Genomic DNA, 20,784 nt, shown 5'->3' on the forward strand with positions numbered 1-20,784 from the left:
AACATGGTGAAATCCTGTCTCTAATAAAAATTAAAAAATTAGCCGGGCATGGTGGCGGGCACGGTGGCGGGCACCTGTAATCCCAGCTACTCAGGAGGCTGAGGCAGGAGAATCACTGGAACCTGGGAGGCGGAGTTTGCAGTGAGCCAAGATCTCACCACTGCACTCCAGCCTAGGTGACAGCGAGACTCCATCTCGGAAAAAAAAGAAAAAAAAAGTTGGAAAAAAAAAGTTTTGATAAAAGTAAGATAAATTAATATCAGTTGCAAATATAAATATGGTGAAAAATGATGTAGATACATTTGTGAGTGATATATTATTCTTAGAGACCCCATGACTCTCCATTCAAGATTGCCACCCTTCAAAGCCCAGACTGGTGTCTTTGCTGTTGTTGATGAGGTTCAAGGACCAGTTTAGCTGAAAAGGCCCAGGTGGGATGTAGCATCCTTTTCCTAGGGCCAGGATTTGAAAGATCGTTACTTTTAGTCTTTCTTGGCTGTGTATCCAGACCCTGAGGCAATGAGTTTTCAAGCCTAACACTGAAATAATTTTCAATATTATGATGAGGCACTGCTTAATTCTCAAAACTGGTAATTCTTTTGGGAATTTGTAGATGGATCATTCATGCCAGCAATATTCATAGATTCTAAAAATAGCTCATCTACCCAGACTTCCTTAGGGATTGGTACACTAAAGCCCAAGTAGAATATAATGGAAAAAAAGACCACCTGGTGGAGATGGCAATGAAGTTTTTAATTATGAAAATGAGAGGGTTTGCCAAGTTTCAAATGGAAAAATAGTTTCTACTTAGGACTAAGCTTATGTACAATGTGAAGGTAATTGCTGATGTGGTTTAATTTGGGGAAAAGCTACTCAGAATGTTTCCATATATTGGCCACTGTGTTAGTAGATTTTCATGAGAGAACATGAACAAGAAGATAAAAAAATATATAAATAAATTTTAACCCCCTAAAAAAATGTATCAGTGGATTCAATCCTTTGGGTTTACCATTGGTCCTCTTTTAGATTCTTTGAAATACTCTCAGATCAGGTAACTCATTAAATTACAACAAATAATTTGTTACTTGCTTTCCTTCCTTTAATGGAGACTGGAGAGTTAGAGTTTGCTGTGCAGAGAAGTTGGGTCCTGAAAGGACCATGGAAGCTGAAAGATGTCTCACAATTTAGCACCTGCTGGGTCTTACACTGATTTCAGAACTGTGGCCCAGTTGATCTCCAAACTTTTCTCTACATTGTGCACTTCCATTACATGGATATTAGATTTTGTTTTCTTTGTTTTTTTTCAAGACAGGGTCTTACCCTGTTGCCCACGCTAGAGTGCAGTGGTACAATCTCAGCTCACTACAACCTCTGCCTTCTGGGCTCAAGTGATCCTCCCACCTCAGCCTGCGCAAGGACTACAAGTACACGCCACCACGCCCAGCTAATTTTTCATATTTTTTGTAGAGACAGGGTTTCACCATATTGCCCAGACTGGTCTCAAACTTCTGGGCTCAAGTAATCTGCTTGCCTCAATATTAGATTTCATATGGAGTATTCCACAAATGTTTCGAACTACCAGGAACCAAAAACATAAAAGTGAATAAAAAATGGTACCTGTTTTTGAGTAACTCATAACTTAGGGAAGGAGGCAAGCAAATGAAAAAGGAAAACAGTTATAAACAGATAATGATAATGAAACGAAATGTGAAAACAGATACAATAAGCAGAATATTGTAGGAAACCAGAAGAGAGAGTGACATATTCTGTTGAGGGCATAACGCAGGTAAAGTTTCATTGAGGAAGTAAAAAGCTTAGTCTTAGAGAATGATTAGAAGTTTCTAGGCAGAGAAAAATGGCTAGTGTGTTCCAAAAGGAGGGAAAAGCATGTGCTTGATCAGGTTTCTACAATGTATCTAAACTCAAATTGGGACTTAGTAGAGCCAGGCCGGGCATGGTGGCTCATGCCTGTAATCCCAGCACTTTGAGAGGCTGAGGTGGGCAGATCACCTGAGGTCAGGAGTTTGAGACCCAGCCTGGCCAACATGGTGAAACTTCGTCTCTACCAAAAATACAAAAATTAGCTGGACATGGTGGCATGTGCCTGTAATCCCAGCAACTCAGGAAGCTGACGGAGGAGAATCGCTTGAACCTGGAGGCAGTGGTTGCAGTGAGCCAAGATCACGCCATTGCACTCCAGCCTGGACAACAGAGCAAGACTCTGTCTCAAGGAAAAGAAAAGCAAAACCTAAAAAAAAATTACTAAAAGCCTCAAGATCATTAAATTCAAACCATTTCCTACAGCTTAAGATTTAGGTTAAAGTAATAGGTAGTCAGACATAGTTCGCAATAAAATATTGCCATGGAATACTTTCATATTTAAATGATAATGAACTGTTCTGCTAAACTACAAATCAGTTTGTATGATTAAACTCTTAGGGCTTTTTTTTGAACAAAGGTAAAAAACATCGTTTAATAGCATGTTCTCAATACTTGCTTACAAATGAACTCTTGGGTTTTATGAACCTTTGGGCAAATCCCTTAACTTCCTCCATGCCTCAGTTTCCTCAACTATAACATATAATACCTATCTTCTAAGGTAGGTATGAAGATCAAATAAGTAAATGTACAAAAAATGCTTAGAACATATTTTGAACATAGAAAGTACTATGTAAGTGGCTAGGTGCAGTGGCTCACGCCTGTAATCCTAGGACTTATGGAGGCCGAGGAGGAGGGGTCACTTGAGGTCAGTAGTTCGAGACCAGCCTGGCCACCATAGTGAAGCCCTGTCTCAACTAAAATACAAAAATTAGCCGGGTGTGGTGGTGCATGCAAAAAAAAAAAAAAAAAAAAAAAAGAAAAGAAATCATTGCCAAGACCAATATCATGACACTTTCCCCCTGTATTTTCTTTTTATTATTATTTTGTTTTTATTTGAGACAGAGTCTCACTCTGTCACCCAGACTGGAGTGCAATGGCATGATCTCAGCTCACTGCAACCTCTACCTCCTGGGTTCAAGCAATTCTCCTGCCTCAGCCTCCCAAGTAGCTGGGATTACAGGCGTGCACTACCATGCCCAGCTAATTTTTGTATTTTTCTTAGAGCCAGGTTTCACCATGTTACCCAGGCTGGTCTCAAACTCCTGACCTCAGATGATCTACCTGCCTCGGCCTCCCAAAGTGCTGGGATTACAGATATGAACCACCACGCCTGGCCACCCCCTGGATTTTCTTATAAGGAGTTTTACAATTTCAGTTCTTAACATTTAAGTCTTTAATCCATTGTGAGTTGATTTTTTTATAGTATAAGATATTCTGATATCATTATCCTTCTTTTGCATGTGGATATCCAGTGTTTTTGGTTTTGTTTTTTTGAGACAGGGTCTCATTCTGTCGCCCAGGCTGGCGTACAGCAGTGCCATTTTGGCTCACTGCAATCTCTGCCTCTTGGGTTCAAGTGATTGTCACACCTCAGTAGCTAGGATTACACATGTGTGCCACCACTCCCGGCGAGTGTTTTTTTGTAATGTTTTTGGTAGAGACAGTTTTGCGGTGTTAGCCAGGCTGGACTCAAACTCCTGACCTCAGATGATCCACCAGCCTCGGCCTCCCAAAGTGCTGGGATTACAAGTGTGAGCCACCGTGTCTGGCTGATATCCAGTTTTTCCAACATATCCTTGTTGTGTATTTTTGGCATTCATGTGGAAGATCAGTTGACCATATATGTGTGGGTTTATTTCTGGGCTCTCTATTCTTTTGTTTTTGTTTTTTAGAGATGGGGTCTCACTCTATGGCCCAATGTGGAGTGTAGTGGTGCAATGGTAGCTCACTGCAGCCTTGAACTCCTGGGCTCAAGCAATCTTCCCAAGTAGTTGGGATTACAGGTGTGAGCCGCCATGCCTGGCTCTGGGCTCTCTATTCTCTTCCAATGGTCTATATGTCTGTTTTCACATTAGTATCTTACAGTTTTAATTACTAGAGCTTTATAATATATTTTAATTCAGGAAATGTGATGCCTTCAGCATTTTTCTTCTTTCTCAAGATTGTTTCAGTTATTCAAGGTTTTTTCTTCTAGTTCCAATTTTAAAATTGGTGCAATTAGCATCTTTTTATCTTTTTTTTTTTTTTTTTTTTGAGACACAGTCTGTTGCCCAGGCTGGAATGCAGGGGCGCAATTTCAGCTCACTGCAACCTCTGCCTCCTGAGCTCAAGCGATTCTCATGCCTCAGCCTCCCAAGTAGCTGGGACTACAGGCGTGTGCCACCACACCCAGCTAATTTTTGTATTTTTGGTAGAGGTGTGGTTTTGCTCTGTTGGTCAGGCTGGTCTCGAACTCCTGACCTCAAATGATCCTCCAGCCTTGGCCTCTGAAAGTGCTGGGATTATAGGCATGAGTCACTGCAACTGGCCTATCTTTTTTTTTTTTTGGGGCGGGTGGGCAGAGTCTCACTCTGTCACCCAGGCTGGAGTATAGTGGCACAATCTCGGCTCATTGCAACTTCTGCCTCCTGGGTTCAAGCAATTCTCCAGCCTCAGCCTCCTAAGTAGCTGGGATTACAGGTGCCTGCCACCACACCTGACTAATTTTTGTATTTTTTGTGGAGACAGGGTATTGCTATGTTGACCAGGCTGGTCTCAAACTCCTGACCACGTCTGGCCTATAAGCTTGATTTTAATAGTATATAAAAATTTTGCTTCCATATAGCTCTGTTCTTTCCCCCTCCTTTGTGCTATTACTGTCATACAGATTACATTTTACACATTGTGTTCCCATCAACACAGATTTATAAGTACTGCTTTATGCAGTGGTCTTTTAATTAGATAGGAGATAAAAAGAGTTACAAACAAAAAATACATTTTAAGGTCAGGCACAGTGGCTCACGCCTGTAATCCTAGCACTTTGGGAGGCTGAGGCTGGCAGATCGCTTGTAGTCAGGAGTTCAAGACCAGCCCAGCCAATATGGCGAAACCCTGTCTCTACTAAAAATACAAAAATTAGCCAGGCATGGTGGCGCATGCCTGTAATCCCAGCTATTTGGGAGGCTGAGGCAGGAGAATCACTTGAACTCGGGAGGCAGAGGTTGCAGTGAGCCAAGATTGTGCCACTGCACTCCAGCCTGGGCAACAGAATGAAACTCTGTCTAAAGAAAAAAAAAAGACATTTAACTGTCTTTTATTTTTACCTAAATTTTTTTTTTTTTTTTTTTTTTTTTTGTAGAGAGATGGGATCTCACTATGGTGCCCAGGTTGGTTTTGACTTCTTGGCTTCAGGCGATCCTCCTTCCTCAGCTTCCTAAAGTGCTGCGATCACAGGCATGAACCATGATGGTGAGCCCTATGTAGTTATCTTTAAGAGATTTCTTGATTTGCATTCAAGTTACTCCCTAAGTTCTTTTATTTCAGCCTAAAGGACTCTGTTTAGTTAGTATTTCTTGTAGGTTTGCTAGTGCCAGTATCTTTCATAAAGCAGAAGAGACCTTAAACCTATTCCATATCTCTTGTTTTACACATGAGGAAATCAATGTCAAAAGAGGTTAAGTGATTTGACTGAAGTCACACTGCTAGTTAGTAGTGGAGGCCACACTGGAAATCAGATTTCCTGACTACTAGTTTATAGTTTTCCCCACCATTCCAAATTTTTGTCAAGATGTCTACTGTGATTACCCAGTTTGTTGATGATGTACTTAATAATAGGGCACAAAAGAATGAATTGGCCCATAAGAATTTAATTAGAATAATGTATTTCTGGTAATGAGATTGCTGTCTGCCTGACGGCTTTCCTTCAGAACACTTTAATATGGTCCACTCAGAATCCTGATTTCTAAGTGATTTTAATCCTGACCTGTGTACATTATTTTGTGTTAAATTCATTTTTTAGGCTTTCATAGTCTGAGGTTCTTTCATGTTTCAATCTCTCTTTGATGTCAGGCCTTTGATAAGAAACTCCATAGGTGAACGATTCATGAGAATGCATGAGAAATGAAGAAATTTGCCACCACACAAGCAGAATGGGTCAATTCAGTAATTAGGAAATTTGGAATTTTTGAGGGTTTTGTGACATTTGTTACAGTAATCATGCTTGTGTAGTATAGTATCTCTCCTTAGGCTGGGCATGGTGGCTGACACCTATAGTACCAGCACTTTGGTATGCTGAGGTGGGAGCATCACTTGAGCCAAGCAGGTTGAGGCTGCAGTAGCCATGATTGTGCTACTGCACCCCAGCCTGAACAAAAGAGCAAGACCTGGTCTCCAAAAAACAAGGCCAGGCGCGGTGGCTCACACCTCTAATCCCAGCACTTTGGGAGGTTGAGGTGGGTGGATCAACTGAGGTCAGGAGTTTGAGACTAGCCTGGCCAACTTGGTGAAACCCCGTCTCTACTAAAAATACAAAAATTAGCTGGGTGTGGTGGCATGCAGCTGTAATCCCAGCTACTCCGGAGGCTGAGGCAGGAGAGTCACTTGAACCCAGGAGGTGGAGGTTGCAGTGAGCTGAGATTGTGCCACTGTACTCTAGCCTGGGTGACACAGCAAGACTCCATTTCAAAAAAAAAAAAAAAGAGTGCCTGGCACGGTGGCTCACACCTGTAATCCCAGCACTTTGGGAGGCTGCGGCAGGTGGGTCACTTGGGGTCAAGAGTTCAAGGCCAGCCTGGCCAACATGGTGAAATCCCATCTCTACTAAATACAAAAATTAGCTGGGTGTGGTGGTGGGTGCCTATAATCTCAGCTACTCGGGAGGCTGAGCAGGAGAATCGCTTGAACCCAGGAGGCAGAGGTTGCAGTAAGCCAAGATCATGCCACTGCACTCTAGCCTGGGTGACACGAGCGAGACTTTGTCTCAAAAAAAAAAAAAAAAAAAAGAATATCTCTCCTTAAACGTTGTCTCATAGTGAGAATACAAAAATCTACTTTGTTGTAACATTGTCCTATCTCATAATAGAAGCAATTTTATTTTTAGACCCATAGTATTTTAGTTTCTTTATATTTGTATATATAAAGAAACTAAACTCTATATTATATTATATATTATATAAACTATTATATTTCATATATTAATATATGAACTATATATTATGTTTATAAACTATATATTATATAATATATAAACTATATATAACATATAAACTATATATTATATATAAACTATAATATAATATATAAACTATATTATATAATATATAAGCTATATAATTATATATATTATATAATATATATAATATAATATAATATATAGTAGAATATATTATATTATATATACCTGAGCCTCTCAAAGTGCTGATATTACAGGCATGAGCCACCATGCTGTTTTATATTTTGTGTGTCAGTTTGTGTAAGTTGAGAGCATAGGCTTCATTTTGAATCTCTGGTCTGCCACTCATTAGCAGTGGCAATTTGGGCAAGTAACTTAGTTCTCTGAGCCTTAGGTTCCTTGTATTCCCTTATAAAATGGGAATAGTGGCCGGGCATGGTGGCTCATGCCTGTAATCCTAGTACTTTGGGAGGCTGAGGAGGGCAGATCACGAGGTCAGGAGTTCCACCCTCTGTTTAGCATATAATCAAGAAATAAATTGGCTATTTTTTTATGGAGTAGCCTGTGGAGTAGCCATTCTTATTGCTTTACTTTCTTTTTCTTTTTCTTTTTTGAGATGGAGTCTTGCTCTGTCACCCAGGCTGGAGTGCAATGACGTGATCTTGGCTCACTGCAACCTCCGCCCCCCAGGTTGAACTGATTCTCCTGCCTCAGCCTCCTGAATAGCTGAGATTACAGGCACCCGACACCACGCCTGGCTAGTTTTTGTGTTTTTAGTAGAGATGGGGTTTCACCACATTGGCCAGGCTGGTCTTGAAGTCCTGACCTGAGGTGATCCACCCGCTTCACCCTCCCAAAGTGCTAGGATTACAGGCATGAGCCACCGCGCCTGGCCTCTTTTAGTTTCTTAATAAAGTTGCTTTCACTTTGCAGCGTGGACCCATCCTGAATTCTTTCTTGTGCCTGATCCATGAACCCTCTCTTGGGTTCTGTATCGAGACCCCTTTCTGGTAACAGCACCTTCCAAAGCAAGTCTTAGGCCAAATATTACAAAATCCTATAATTTATGACAGGGAGTGAGAACTTAGGAGACCATTTGCAACTAACTCCAACTTCCCCAGCCCCAGTTTCTAAGGAGAAAAGACGGCTAGTTGCTGTTACTGGAAAGGGGTCCCGATCCAGACCCCAAGAAAGGGCTCTTGGATGTTGTGCAAGAAAGAATTCGAGGCGAGTCCATAAAGTGAAAGCTAATTTATTAAGAAGGTAAAGGAGTAGGCCAGGCAAGGTGGCTCATGCCTGTAATCCCAGCACTTGGGAGGCCGAGGCGGGCAGATGACCTGAGGTCAAGAGTTTGAGACCAGCCTGACCAACATGGAGAAACCCCGTCTCTATTAAAAATACAAAATTAGCCGGGCATGGTGGCACATGCCTGTAATCCCAGATACTCGGGAGGCTGAGGCAGGAGAATTGCCTGAACCTGGGAGGAGGAGGTTGCGGTGAGCCGAGATTGCACCATTGCACTCCAGCCTGGGCAACAAGAGTGAAACTCCATCTCAAAAAAAAAAAAAAAAAAGTAAAGGAAGAAGAGAATGGCTACTCCATAGGCAGAGCAACCCCAAAGGCTGCTGGTTGCCCATTTTTATGGTTATTTCTTGATTATATGCTAAACAAAAGGTGAATTTTTCATTCCTCCCTTTTTAAGACTATATAGGGTAACTTCCTGAGGTTGGCATGGCATTTGTAAACTGTCATGGCACTGGTGGGAGTGTAGCAGTGAGGACAACCAGAGGTCACTCTCATCACCATCTTGGTTTTGGTGGGTTTTAGCTGACTTCTTTACTGCAACCTGTTTTATCAGCAAGGTCTTTATGACCTGTATCTTGTGCTGAGCTCTATCTCATCCTGTGACTTATTATAGAACGCCTTAACCGCCTGGGAATGTGGCCCAGCAGGTCTCAGCCTCATTTTACGCAGCCCTTATTCAAGATGGAGTTGCTGGTTCAATTACCTCTAACATTACCATTATATTGGTGGGGCATACAAATACAGTGTTGGTTCAATAAAAATTGTTTGTTTTTTTTTCTTTTTCTGAGATGGAGTCTCACTTTGTCTCCAGGCTGGAGTGCAGTGACGCAATCTCAGCTTACTGCAACCTCTGCCTCCCGGGTTCAAGTGATTCTACTGCCTCAGCCTCCTGAGTAGATGGGATTACGGGTGCACGCCACCACACCCGGCTCATTTTTGTATTTTTAGTAGAGACCAGTTTCACCACGTTGGCCAGGCTGGTCTCAAACTCCTGACTTCAAATGATCCGCCCATCTTGGCCTCCCCAAATTCTGGGATTACAGGCATGACACCACACCTGGCTCAATAATAATTTTATGCAATTACACTTAAAAGAGTTGATTTATCAAATGTATATAAATGGTGTGATATATTGTTACACCAAAGGTTTTTTGCTGGCAATTCTTAGGAAAAAAAAGTATGTGTCCTGATTTGGACTTTTAAAATTATTTTCAGGTATATATTACTTAGATATTATTGCCTGTGCTAAAAAGGGTCTGGATAAAAGCAGTTCTTTCAACTGTCATAAACAGTCCTAAAAACAAATTCAATGTTATATGAAACATGAAAAATCTTAACTTATTTTCAACCTAAATAAGCTAAATAGCCATCCAAAATAGAATTTTACTCACCATACTTTGAGCTTATTTTAGGACAGTTAGAAAATTTTAAAAGTATTTTATAGGAGCATTACAATATCCTATCTATCTATCTATCTATCTATCTATCTATCTATCTATCTATCTATCTATCATCTATCTACCTACCTACCTATTATCTATATGTTTTCACATTTTTGGGTTAAATGGAAGCTTTGGTTTTTGAATTTTCTTTTTTATTTTTTGAGATGGAGTCTTGCTCTGTTGCCCAGGCTAGGGTGCAATGGCATGATCTTGGCTCACTGCAACCTCCGCCTCCCAGGTTCAAGCGATTCTCCTGCCTCAGCCTCCCGAGTAGCTGGGATTACAGGCACCTGCCACCACGTCCAGCTAATTTTTGTATTTTTAGTAGAGACGGGGTTTCGCCATGTTGGCCAGGCTGGTCTTGAACTCCTGGCCTCATGCAATCGCTGGCCTCAGCCTCCCAAAGTTCTGGGATTACAGGTGTGAGCCACCGCGCCTGGCCAGTTTTTGAATTTTGTAAAAATGTCTCTGATGTAAAGCAAAAAAATATTTCTTTCAAATAATACCATGTTTAAACTAAATTGCTAACAAGGGATTGAATTCAGCTTTGTCCCTTTTAAGAGCTTCTTTTCGCTGGGCGCAGTGGCTCACTCCTGTAATCCCAGCACTTTGGGAGGCCAAGGCGGGTGGATCACTTAAGGTCAGGAGTTCGAGACCAGCCTGGCCAACATGGTGAAACCCTGTCTTTACTAAAACTACAAAAATTAGCCGGACATGTTGATGGGTGCCTGTAATCCCAGCTACTCAGGAGGCTGAGGCAGGGAGAATTGCTTGAACCCAGGAAGAGGAGGTTGCAGTGAGCCAAGATCATGCCACTGTACTCCAGCCTGGGTGACAGAGCAAGACTCCGTCTTTAAAAAAAAAAAAAAAAAGAGCTTCTTTTCTTTCTTCAGGCACTGAGAGCATGTTCTTTGGATTAAGCTTTCCTGCCCTGTTCAGTGCTCACAGTGGAAAAGCTTTCAGAAAACTCTTTGCCCCGCATAGATGTGTAAATTAGGCTTGCTTAGCTCCTGAGTGGTCCTCTCTGGCTTCACAAACATGCTGTGATCTTTAGAAAGAGACATTTTTTAAACATAGATTTTTACTTCTGAATTTTTTTTTTAAATTTTTAAAAGTATAAAGGAGGAAATACATCTTTTCCTTCTACCCATCTTAGGTTCGTGGCTTGGGGCCCTTGTAACCAAAGATAGATTAACAAGAGAAAAACATACACATTTATTTAAGTTTGCTGTGACGTGGGGGCCTTCGTAAGGAAAGGAAGATCTGAAGAAGTGGTTAAACCTGAATGTTTTTATGCTTGGTTTGATGAAGAGAGGAAAGTCATGGAGAAATATAATAGGACAAAGAAAAAGTATGAGCTCAGTGTAACAAATTGGAGAAAGGTAGGCCTAAACAGGCCTAACAGTTCGGATACTTTATCCTTTCCTCTGGATATAGGGAGGGCATCTTTCGCATGAGGGTTTTATGACCTGCATCAAAAGAAGGTTAGAAAATTATTCCTAGATTTTATGACCTGCTTCAGAGAAAGGTCAAAAAGTGCTTCCCGTACATGTCATTCCTCAAGTTCCTTCAGCTTAAAATAATCAATCTGGTGAAGTGCCCTATTTTGGGGTAGTATGTCCTGAACTCCAACATAAGCAAATAAGAAAAAGGAGAAACCACCTTCCTTTCTCTAACACTTTGCCCTCTTTACTTAAGTCCAAGTTGAATTAAATGTTTCTGTTAGAGTTTTGTTCTGTCTATGGTTTTGTGACCATAAGTTTTGCAACTGAGATTATTATTATTATTTTTTGGAGATGGAGTCTCACTGTGTCGCCCAGGCTGGAGCGCAGTGGTGTGATCTTGGCTCACTGCAACCTCTGCCTCCTGGGTTCAAGTGATTCTCCTGCCTCAGCCTCCTCAGTAGCTGGGATTACAGGTGTGCACCACCATGCCCGGCTAATTTTTGTATTTTTAGTAGAGACAGGGTTTCACCACATTGGCCAGGCTGGTCTCGAACTCCTGACCTCAGGTGATGCGCCTGCCTCAGCCTCCCAAAGTGCTGCAATTATGCCTGGCTTGAGCCATCATGCTTGGCCGAGATTATTATTATTATTATTATTATTACTTTTGAGACAGTGTCTTACTGTGTTGCCCAGGCTGGATTGCAGTGGCATGATCTCAGCTCATTGCAATCTCTGCCTCCTGGGTTCCAGCGATTCTCCTGCCTCAGTCTCCTGAGTAGCTGGGATTATAGGCGCATGCCACCACACCTGGCTAATTTTTGTATTTTTAGTATAGACGGGGTTTTACCATGTTGGCCAGGCTGGTCTTGAACTCCTGACCTCGTGATCCGCCCACCTCGGCCTCGCAAAGTGTTGGGATTACAGGTGTGAGCCACTGCGCCCAGCCGAGATGATGATTTCTAAGTGAATCAATAAGAGAGAAAGGGGGAAATGAGAAATCATAGTACTTTTGGTACGTAATCTTTTGGTACTAGCACTATTCATAGTTTCCTTTTATCACATCTGTCATGATCCCTCCTTTTACATACACAGATATGTCCCCTTGTTTGTGTGACAACCATCAGTGTAATCACATATCACTTTACAGTGATGGAGGATTTGTAGGGTATGTAGAAGTGGCTTTCTTTTCTTTTTTTCTTTTTCTTTTTCTTTTTTTTTTTTGAGATGGAGTCTCCCTCTGTCACCCAGGCTGGAGAGCAGTGGTGCAGTCTCGGCTCACTGCAGCCTCTGTCTCCAGGTTCAAGCGATTCTCCTGCCTCAGCCTCCTGAGTAGCTGGGATTACAGGCACATGCCATTAAGCCTGGCTAATTTTTGCATTTTTAGTAGAGATGGGGGTCTCACTATGTTGGCCAGGGTGGTCTCGAACTCCTGATCTCAAATGATCCACCCGCCTTGGCCACTGAAACTGTTGGGATTACAGGTGTGAGCCACCTCACCTGGCCCGAGATCTCATCTCTACAAAAAAAGTAAAAATAATTAGCCCAGCCTGGTGGCATGTGCCTGTAGTCTCAGCTACTCAGGAAGCTGAGGTGGGAGGATCACTTGAGCCTGGGAGGCAGAGGTTGCAGTGACCTGAGATTGTACGACTGCACTCCAGCCTTGGCTACAGAGCTCAACCCTGTCTCAAAAAAAAAAAAAAAAAGAAAAAACAAAGAAAAAATGATGATTGATAACACATGTTTCAGTTGTCTAATATAATAAGGCAAAGCACCCCCAAGACTGATACATAGGCAATAAAAGCATTGACAAATCTCCCATAAAACAATTTCTGAAATATTTATGTTATACAACTTACTTAATAACTTACCTATACAAACTTAAGCTAAGGAACACTGAACATCTCTTCGGTCTTGAAAATTTTTCCCATGAAACAGTAGTAAGTAGACTAAATTATTTCCAGCCTCCTCTTTTCATGAGTTGAAAGACCACGTTTTGGTGTGTTTTTTTTTTTTTAGGAACCTGCTGATAAATCTCAAAGATGTTTTAGGTATAAAATATATCCTGAGATTTTAATATATTTCTTTCTTATAATTAGAATCTTATTTGGGGAAGGCAAAAATCAAGTGTTTATTAAAGGAGATTTTGACTTTTGGTTAAGAGAGAATCATGGCTGCCTGAGAAACAATGCCTGGTTACCTAGTGAGTCAAAGTGACAATAAAACATTAAATAATAGACATGGAAAGCAACATGCTTGAAAAGAATGTTAGATATAGTGAACTCCAAGCTTCTCTTCAAAGAATCAGTATGTCAGTATGTTCAGCTCTCTTATTCTCTGTTCTCCATTTTAAAGTTGAACTTCTTGGTTCTCTTTGCCCCCTTGCCTCTAGTTTCAGTAAACAACTTTCCCGCTAGTTCTAATCAGTAGTTCACATCTGTTCCCCTGGTCACCTGCTCCTACCTGAGTCACCTCTGGTCACCTGCTCCATCCTGACTCATCCTGAGTCACCTGTTCTGTAACCCTCCTTCCTGCCAAACTACTCACCCCACCACTCCGACTTGTACTCCTGCTTTCTTTAAATTAGCCAACTGGAATTAGCTTAGACTGTGTGGTCCAACCCTAGCCAACAGGGGAATGACACAGCAGTAGGGGCTACCTGCATCAGGAATAAGAACCCCTTCCCCTCCCTTGTTCAAGTGTGCTCTTGCCATTGCTCCATCCATGAGTTGCACCCTTCTATGGAAGTAAAAATTGCCTTGCTGAGAAAATTCTTTATCTGAGCACTAGTTCTTTTCAGCACTGAGGAACAAGCATTTGTTTCTGACAAGAACCTCTTTCACAAGCATGGAAACTTTGTAAATGAGCACATTCATTAACATGACCAAAATATATAAACTCTCTGTAAAATACAAAAATAAGCTTAAATGTATGGTTTTTTTTTTTTTTTTTTTGAGATGGAGTCTTGCTCCTGGGCAACAGGCCCAGGCTGAAGTGCAATGGCACGATCTCGGCTCACTGCAACCTCCACCTCCCAGGTTCAAGCGGTTCTCCTGCCTGAGATTACAGGTGCACACCACCACACCCGGCTAATTTTTTGTATCTTTAGTGGAGATGGGGTTTCACCATGTTGGCCACGCTGGTCTCAAACTCCTGACCTTGTGATCTGCCCAGCTCGGCCACCCAAGGTGCTGGAAATGCAGGTGTGAACCACCATGCCCAAGCAAGTTTATGTATTTTTTATCCTTCTGAAGTTCATAAGCATGGTGATTGGGTTTTCACACTCATGCGTGAGATCTACCACCCTCAAAGCTTGTTATGATGTGGGCACATTACCCATCTGACATGAGAAAAAGAAAAAAACAAAACTGTATGTATATACACTTAAAATAACGGTCAAGTAGCCAATGTTTCAGTATTCTCTCTTACTTAGGAATTATCTTGGTGTCTGATGATTATCTATTAACTGAATTTAATATCTGCCCAAGGCTTTAAGTTACCTAAGGATCTTGGAAATTATCTTCAATCTGAGATATTATAAAACATAAAGTTGAAATAAAAATCTATCAGAATAATGATTTCATTATATTGAGCACAAATTTACATTTTTTCTAATTTTTTGAGACCCTGTCTCAAAAAAAATTAAAATTAAACTACTGTTCAAATCATAAAAATAAATGAGACTAATGGAATTAAAATTGTTTAGCCTAAATCAGAGAAAGTTGAGTGGTGATTTCAGGTACAAATTCATTAACTGGTTTGAATTACTCTACATATTTGAAAATAATTTTTAAAAATTGAATTTGAGTAGATACTGATAGCTTTTTATTAATTCATCTTCCTATCTTCAATTACTTTTAGATTTTATAAATTGTATTTCTTGATATTTCTTTCTTATATTTGTGAAAAGAAAAATGAAACCACGATCACAGGAAACATTTTTATCTGAATTCTAGGTACTCACAAAAAGCCTATACAGGAATTCCACCTGACCCACACCTTTTTTTTTTTTTTTGAGATGGAGTCTCACGTTGTTGCCCAGGCTGGAGCACAGTGGCACAATCTCAGCTCACTGCAACCTCCACCTCCAGGGTTCAAGCGATTCTCCTGCCTCAGCCTGCTGAGTAGCTGTGACTACAGGCATGCACCACCACACCTGGCTAATTTTTGTATTTTAGTACAGACACGGTTTCACCATGTTGGTCAGGCTGGTCTCAAACTCCTAACTTCAGGCGATCCACTGGCCTCGGCCTCCCAAAGCTCTGAGATTACAGGTGTGAGCCACCGCACCTGGCAACCCCATCTCTTTTTTAAAAGGTGGGAGTAGACCAGGTGCGGTGGCTCACGCCTGTAATCCCAGCACTTTGGGAGGCCGAGGCGGATGGATCACCTGAGGTCAGGAGTTTGAGAACAGCCTGGCCAACATGGTGAAACCCTATCTCTACAAAAAATACAAAAAATTAGCCAGGCATGGTGGCAGGCACTTGTAATCCCAGATACTCCGGAGGCTGAGGCAGGAGAAACGCTTGTACCTGGGAGGCGAAGGTTGCAGTGAGCTGAAATCATGTCATTGCACTCCAGCATGGGTGGCAAGAGCAAGACTCCATCTCAAAATAAAAAATAAAGAGATGGGATCTTGCTATGTTGCCCAGCGTGGGTTATAGTGGTCACAGACAAGTGCATTGCACAGATCATAGCACAATACAGCCTCAACTCCTGGGCTCCAGTGATTTCCCTGCCTCTGCCTCCAGAGTAGCTGAGACCACAGGTGGGCACCATTGTGCCTGTCTCACTCTTAGCTTTTCAATCAAATGTTATTGCTGCTTGTTACAGAGAAGATCTAAATGTCCTATCTATTTATTGAGACCTTTTCCCTTTTTTATCCAGAATAGAGAACAGCGCACATTGGAGAGAAGGACATTTCCAGTAGTTCAAACCTAGAAGTTTGTCTTCCCAGAATCTCTGTGGACTGTTACGTATAAATGGACATTGTCTCCTGCATAGAAGAATCTTAGTGTAAAATCAATTAATTATACATTTTTGAGACCTTTATGAAAAAATTATTTTTAAAATGGAAGTGGAGCAGGCACAGTGGCTCATGCCTATAATCCCAGCACTTTGGGAGGCTGAGGTGGGTGAATCACCTTAAGTCAGGAGTTCAAGACCAGCCTGTCCCACGTGGTGAAACCCCGTCTCTACAAAAATACAAAAATTAGCTGGGTGTGATTGCAGGTGCCTGTAATTCCAGTTACTTGGGAGGCTGAGGCATGAGAATTGCTTGAACCCAGGAGGTGGAGGTTGTAGTGAGCGGAGATTGTGCCATTGCACACCAGGCTGGGCGACAGAGAGAGACTCCATCTCAACAACAAAAAATAAATAAAATAAAATAAAATGGAAGTGGAGAGGGATGCATTTTAACAAATACTGTAACCAAACACTGTTAGTGTTTATGTAGCAATTCTATAGTATAAATAGTTTCTTGGGTTCTGTTGCTGAGCACATTTTTAGTAAGGACTAAAACAAATAGAGAAATAATTGGGAAACCTAACAAGAAAAGGAAGACGTCCCAGTGCAGAAAATGAAGGGAAAAAAAAAAGAACTCAGTTTAAACTTTGCAGTGGCTTATGCCTGTAATCCCAGCACTTTGGGAGGCCGAGGTGGGCGATCACTTAAGGTCAGGAGTTCAAGACCAGCCTGGCCAACATGGTGAAACCCTGTATCTACTAAAAATACAAAAATTAGCCAGGTGTGGTGCCTACCTGGTGTCAGGGGGAGATCCATTTAAAAATATATATATAAATATGGAAAAAAATTCTTTGGTTTGGATTTTTTTGTATTTGTCTTCAATGAGGTGAATTAATTTTTTTTACAGATTGATGATTACCCAGAATTTTTGAGTTCGCCAGATAGAGAAATCAGCCAACACATTCGTATCATCTATTCTTCAACCGTTTTGAAAAAAGAGTGTAAAAAGTCAAACGGTGTCAGGAAATTCCTATTTCCATTTCATCATACTAAAGCTAACAACAAGAAAGGTAGGTCCTTCCAGTCTGTCTCTGGATCTCAGGCAAAAAAAAAGTATATAATATATTTCTTAAAATTGATGCAGGATATTTTGCTTCTTAGTTCAGTTAAAATCCAGGTTCTTATCACGCAGCCAGGAAAATTTAGGCATGGGGACACATTGAAAGATGCGGAGAGTGGGATTTATTAAAAGAAAGCTCTCAGTGAAAAAAAGGGGTCTGGCCAACTGGCTCTCACCTCACAGACTGAATATCAATCCGCCACACGCAAGAGCTGAAGAGGCTCATCCTCCCGCGCAAAGCTCGAATTCCTGGTGGCTCTGACCCTACTCTCCCAGTGACATGTGGGCCCCTCCCATCCATTGTGGGCACGCCCAGACAAGACCCTGGGCAGGTTCCCTTATCTTCCTCCTGCATGTATCATTCCCCTGTCTAAAGAAGTACATCTAGCTGCCATTAGAATAATAATAAGGGTAAGAACGAAGAATGATCTTAACTGCTTCCAGCTGACAGGGGGTGCTGTTTTGGGAAAATGGCAGTCAGATCTCCCTCAGAGGCCTGTCTCAGGGTTCCATGTAGAAGGGGCCATCCTCTGGGGCTCTGGTTGCATGACCATTTGGAGTTTGATGGCCTGAAAGTGAGAAGAGACAAACTGGCTTATTAGAAAACATGTATCAAAATGAAACAAGGGTGGTGGGTAAGGATAGCTCAAAGATCCTGAGGTCTTTCACTGGTTTGCCCAGGGAGAGGGGAGCCAAAAGCCTGACTGGTTAAAAAAAAACAAAAAAAACAAACCTTTTACTCTTTTGCTGGCATGTTGGGCTTCTGGGCTCCCTTCCCCTGAGCCCAATCTTAAGCCAACCAGTTTAAGGTTTGGGAAATTAACTTTTCCCAGTTTGAAGGATGTATACCAAGGGAGTATCCTGTAGTACAGAGATATAATTACCTATCTGTGAAGAGAGGACAGAGAAGGAAAGGGGAAAGAAAATGGCTTTTTTTTTTCAAAGGAGTCCCAGGGTTTCTGGTTGCATTTGAAAGGGGTACCACTTGAAGATGAATGGCTACTCCTCTGTTAATAGAAGGAGGGGAGTGAGGCATCCCACATTCCCATCTCTTCCTAGTGAATACCCAGTATACATGAGGGAGAGAAAGTGAGGCATCCCTCTTTCTTTCTTCCATCCTTATATCCCTGAGTCTCAGGGACCACATCAGGGTGCCATCCATGGGTATCAAAGCGGCTTTCACTGATGTTAACAGGGGGTACTAGGGGCTGGAAATATATGCCCTTACTCATGTACAGCCTATATCCCGTGCTGTCAGTAGCCATCGAGTTCCCTTCATTCATGCCATGGGTATCAGCATGATCTTTATCCATGAATTGTGAAGCTTGGCTTAATTGGCAGGAATCAGTCACACTCACCTGTGCTGTGCCTTTTAACTTCTGTTATTGCCTGCACCTGGATCCTTCAGATCCAGCTTGCTTTCCTAGGGCTTTGACCCAAAGCTTGGAATTGAGTTTGGGACAAAAATGTGTCTGCAGGGGAGGGGGTTGCATAGACTCCTCATCATAAGCCGATTGCTAAGGTGTAACTGTGGAATTGAGTCCTCCTCTAACAAGGGAGAGAAAAGGATGTCTTGTGACATGCCCAGATAAGTGGTGGCTATATTTATGCTTGCTAAGATTTGGGTGCGTGGGGCTTGGCTTTGGTTAACTCCCTTGGTCTTATTTTCCCAAATGGCAGGATGTGTGGGATAGTTTCTCAGAACTAGAATATTGATCCAGATTTTTACATTACCCATCCCCTTTTGTTCCTTACGAGCTACAGCCAGAGATTGCTGGTTGGTTCACAGGAATAAACAGGGTTAGTCTAAAATGTAGGCAAAAACTTAAAAACAGCTTATCTAAAAAGTCTAGAATTTAATGACAAATGTATAAGTTTTGAAATATAATTTCTTTCTCCCCAGTCCTCATTTTTGTTAAAAACAAATCATGATAGGACTGAGTTGTTTGCAAAATAGACTTTAGTCTTATATTTGGCCTGATTATTTGCATAAAGTGCATCAAAGATAATTATTTTTACATAGGCTTTTTAGATTGGCTTTGATGAAACTCTGTTCCACAAGGAATCTCAGATAAGACTTTCTAAAGCTGAGCCCAGCCAGGGGCTTTTACCCTCAAATACCTGTAAGTTGAGTAAACTCCTCTCTTTTTGAGGTCCCAAGAGCATGGGGTTCCTGGATCTGTTAGAAAGTGACATTCTTTACTCACCACAAATTAGGAACCCTGTGTGGGGACTGTATAGACAATGTATCAGGCCAGGTTTCCCAAGAGGCTTTTATTAGCTCTGCAAGTCAAGCCTGACTCCTTAAAGGGAAGCACACCCTTCTAGTCTAAGCCTTGGTAAAACAACCAGTTTCTCCAGTTGCATCCTATTGCAAAGAATATTGATTTTTTTTTTTTTAGCCACTCTGTGGTACATTGTTACTGCAGCCCTATCAAACTAATGCAATGATGTATTCAAACTTGAATTTCATTTTTCTTTATTTTTTCCATAGGTTATTGGGTACAGGTCATATTTTGTTACACGAGTAAGCTCTTTAGTGGTCATATTTGGTTACATGAGTAAGTTCTTTAGTGGTAATTTGTGAGATTTTGGTGCACCCATCACCCAAGCAGTATTCACTGCATCCTATTTGTAGTCTTTTATTCCTCACCTCCCTCCTACCCTTCCCGTCAAGTTCCCAAAGTCCACTGTATCATTCTTTTTTTTTTTTGAGATGGAGTCTTGCTCTGTCACCCAGGCTGGAGTGTAATGGCATGATCTTGGCTCACTGCAGCCTCCACCTCCTGGGTTCAAGCAATTATCCTGCCTCAGCCTCCTGAGTAGCTGAGATTACAGGCGCCCACCACCATGCCTGAGTAATTTTTGTATTTTTAGTAGAGACATAAACATAAAGGTTTCCAATACCCTGGGAAGCCGGCTGGATCTCATAGTCCAGCAGATGATGCCAGAAGTCGGGGGGCTTGTTCAGGGCAAATGCCAACAGGAAGTTTTCGGACTAAGCCTTCAGGAGGTGGAGCTCGTCCTCAGCTCTCCTGCTGTGATGTGGAAGCTTCTGATATTTGAAGAAACACAAATGTCTCTGTAGCTTCCTCTTTACTGCCCCAGTATTGCTCTGTATTTATCAGTGATGCCCCTCTGTCACTAATGCCTTGCCTAATTGTTCACAATGGTGGAAAGCTTCATGGAATATGATCAGGACTCACCTCCAGTTCATCTAAAAGTAAAAGAAAAAAGAATGTTCTCCTCTTCCTGGTATAAAGAGGTTGCCTTTCTCATGGGAAATGTATGTCCTGATTTTTTTTGTTTTTTGTTTTTTTTTTGACAGAATTTTGCTCTGTCACCCAGGCTGGAGTGCAGTGGTGTGATCTCAGCTCACTGCAACCTCCACCCCTCAGGTTCAAGTGATTCTTGTGCCTCAGCCTCCTGAGCAGCTGGGATTACAGGCATGCACTATCACACGTGGCTAATTTTTGTAGT

General features: G+C 41.7%; 1 protein-coding gene, 1 non-coding gene and 1 pseudogene across 7 annotated transcripts in view; 2 read left to right on the forward strand and 1 right to left on the reverse strand.

Moving 5' to 3' along the window:
* LOC116480806 (small ribosomal subunit protein uS17-like) overlaps positions 1–20,784 on the reverse strand; it is a 165,197-nt pseudogene that overhangs the window by 19,336 nt on the left and 125,077 nt on the right.
* Positions 1–20,784, forward strand: part of CUNH12orf56 (chromosome unknown C12orf56 homolog) — a 103,184-nt gene that overhangs the window by 12,977 nt on the left and 69,423 nt on the right. For 5 of the 6 annotated variants that reach the window (XM_032173161.2, XM_058426655.1, XM_058426658.1 and 2 more), the window contains exon 2: positions 17,092–17,254. In XM_032173161.2, coding sequence (XP_032029052.1) covers positions 17,092–17,254 — 163 coding nt within the window. Of the gene's footprint in view, positions 1–5,218; positions 5,329–17,091; positions 17,255–20,784 lie in introns of all 6 variants that reach the window. The other variant, XM_058426657.1, reaches the window with a different exon arrangement.
* Positions 14,462–14,565, forward strand: LOC116481358 (small nucleolar RNA U13). Its single transcript, XR_004251522.1, has one exon. It is a non-coding gene; the product is annotated as a small nucleolar RNA U13 (small nucleolar RNA).

The sequence above is a fragment of the Hylobates moloch genome, unplaced genomic scaffold, assembly GCF_009828535.3.
Source record: "Hylobates moloch isolate HMO894 unplaced genomic scaffold, HMol_V3 SCAFFOLD_13, whole genome shotgun sequence".
In the NCBI taxonomy this organism is placed as follows: domain Eukaryota; kingdom Metazoa; phylum Chordata; class Mammalia; order Primates; family Hylobatidae; genus Hylobates; species Hylobates moloch.